The 2,328-nt window shown below is 51.0% G+C and overlaps 1 protein-coding gene across 2 annotated transcripts in view; it reads right to left on the bottom strand.

The window, feature by feature from the left end:
- Positions 1-2,328, bottom strand: part of TUBGCP3 (tubulin gamma complex component 3) — a gene marked incomplete at its 5' end in the record, with an annotated part of 60,728 nt that overhangs the window by 51,495 nt on the left and 6,905 nt on the right. For both annotated transcript variants that reach the window (XM_014592051.2, XM_027776207.1), the window contains 2 exon segments: positions 10-87; positions 1,962-2,029. In XM_014592051.2, coding sequence (XP_014447537.1) covers positions 10-87; positions 1,962-2,029 — 146 coding nt within the window.

Genomic DNA, 2,328 nt, shown 5'->3' on the forward strand with positions numbered 1-2,328 from the left:
AGCCCTCGCCTTGGCTGGCTGCTTGCGAGGGTCCTCACTCAGGGTCAGCAGGAGGTAGAGAATCGACCATTTGTTCTTCAAAACTCCCTGTTGAGAAAGAAAACCAGTGTTGAGAGGAGAATTTCACGAGCCCTAGTGCCGTTCTACTCTGGCTTAAACTATACTTATCTCCAAGAGAGAGCTGCAGCTAAGGCCCACGTGGGAATGCAGAATCGAGCCGGGCTCCATGAGAAGGCTGCGGGTGTGCCCAGGGGCGATGGACACCCGTGGATCCTGCAACGCCTATAAATTAACTCCAGAGTCGCTCACACCAACAGGTGTATGAAGGACCCTCCTCCAGCATAAGGGTGCTATTCCTCCTAAAATCGTTCCTGTAGCCCTTCGAACACGGTGGTGGGGGACAACCGCCATCCTAACACATATGGCCCTTCCTTTTGTTGACATCCCATCTAGACCACTCTACAAGCTGCAGCTAGCCTGGCACCCTGTTCCCAGCACCGAGGCCTGTCCCCACGGGCTGAGCTGTCAGGACAAGGGGTTTCCTGACAGAGCCCTCTGTGCACGACAGGCTCCCCCGTATGTCATAACAATCAGTGACACAGCAGTTTGACACAATCTGCCTAAACATGAACGTCCGAAACAGGACTCCTCCTCCTACTTCATAAACATTACTGAAAATGGAAAAACAAACTTTGGACAGTGAGTCCAAAAAAATCAAATCAAAATAAGGACTCAAAATGGTTGGTGACCAAACCGAGTCCACGTCAAAGGCACAGTGGGCAAACAGAGAGGGCACGTGGCTCCGCCGAGCACCAGGCCCCGCTCTAGCTCAGGGTCTGCTGGGCAAAGCAGCAACCTCTCGGGGCTCACACCCTTCTCTACAAAAGGGAGGCGAAAGCTGAATGGGTTAAGTTTAATATAGTCAGAAATCACAAAATCCCGCCCTACCATCCAATTAACGTATTGCTAGGCTGAAAAAGTGTTTCACAAAAATATTGGATGGGGAAAATTATTCATTTTCAGGCCAGCAGGTGGCATGGAGGTTAAAGCGGCTGGACCCTGCCTGACTGACTGCAAGGTTTGTGTCTCAATCCAAGCAGCTTGAAAACCATGCCAGACGTGTGCGCGTGCATGCCCTGAGTCCCAAGAAGAGCCTGTAGGAAAATGAACTGTGGCATGGTCATCCCCAGGGGGTGGGTGATTTCTTACTTTTCCTCTGTCTCTGTCTCTCTTTAGCTAGCACATGCACCCTGTAGCAAACTTTAAAAAGAGAAAAAGAAAAATCATTTTCCTTTTTTTTTTTAACAGTGATTTTTGCCATAGGGCACTTGTACTCACCAGAGAGATAAAAAGTGAGATATCACCCCCCCAGGAGGGATGGCCATGCTGCAATCATTCCTCCATCATACACTCAGGATTTTGGGCACACACACACACATGCCCAGTGTGGGTTCCAAGCTGCCAGATCTGGGACTCAAACCACAGTTAACCACGTGGAAGCCCAGCATCTTAACCACTGCACCATCGCTGGCCCCATCAGTCATTTTCAAGTAGCAGCAGCCAATCAGGATCCGTGTTTTGCATTGTCACTGCAACAGCACAAATCAGGGCCTCGTGGGTGGTGGCATGTGTCAGGTAGCCTCCTTGGACCGTGTATGCAGACAGGCCAAGACTCTCCCGACGTGCCTCCCTGCAGCAGCAGGACCGAGGCGGCTACAGGGCAGCCTTGCCCATTGGAGTGTGTCTGGCAGCAGCCGAGCTCATCTGGGTGCACACTCCAGCACCAGCTCAAACGTACCCCGCCCTGAAATTCCGAAAGGGCGCAAACACCGTCTAAATGAAACGCCATTACCGATGTGAGAGAGGGTGACTGTGATACCCCAACATCCTTTCGCAGTTGCCCTTCCGATCGCAGGGCCTCGCCCATGGGCCGAACGGCTCCCAGAACACACGTGCTGTACCTGTGAGTGCAGCTTTCTGTGGAGCTCCGAGAATAACGCAGCGTCTGCTTCTCTTCTCTGCCGGATAACTAGAAAGTGAGAAAAGGGCGGGCACCTCAATCACACGCACCGCGGTCACGCTTGTGCTGCTACTTCGCTTACAGTATCGGTCAGCTCTAAAGCGCTAAAAGAAAAATAAACTTGAAAGTCAAAAGAACTAAACAATGAAACATTTTACTACTACGATTTTGGTCAGCTCACTGCCATACGGAAAATATCAGATTAGGATCAAAGACTTTCTGTGAAAATCAGGTAGAGTGGCAGGGACAACGGGGTTTGGGACTCGATCTACCAATAGCAGTACACAGTGATTCACAGCACCCGGCAT

The sequence above is a fragment of the Tupaia chinensis genome, unplaced genomic scaffold, assembly GCF_000334495.1.
Source record: "Tupaia chinensis unplaced genomic scaffold, TupChi_1.0 Scaffold000644_1, whole genome shotgun sequence".
Classification (NCBI taxonomy): Eukaryota; Metazoa; Chordata; class Mammalia; order Scandentia; family Tupaiidae; genus Tupaia; species Tupaia belangeri.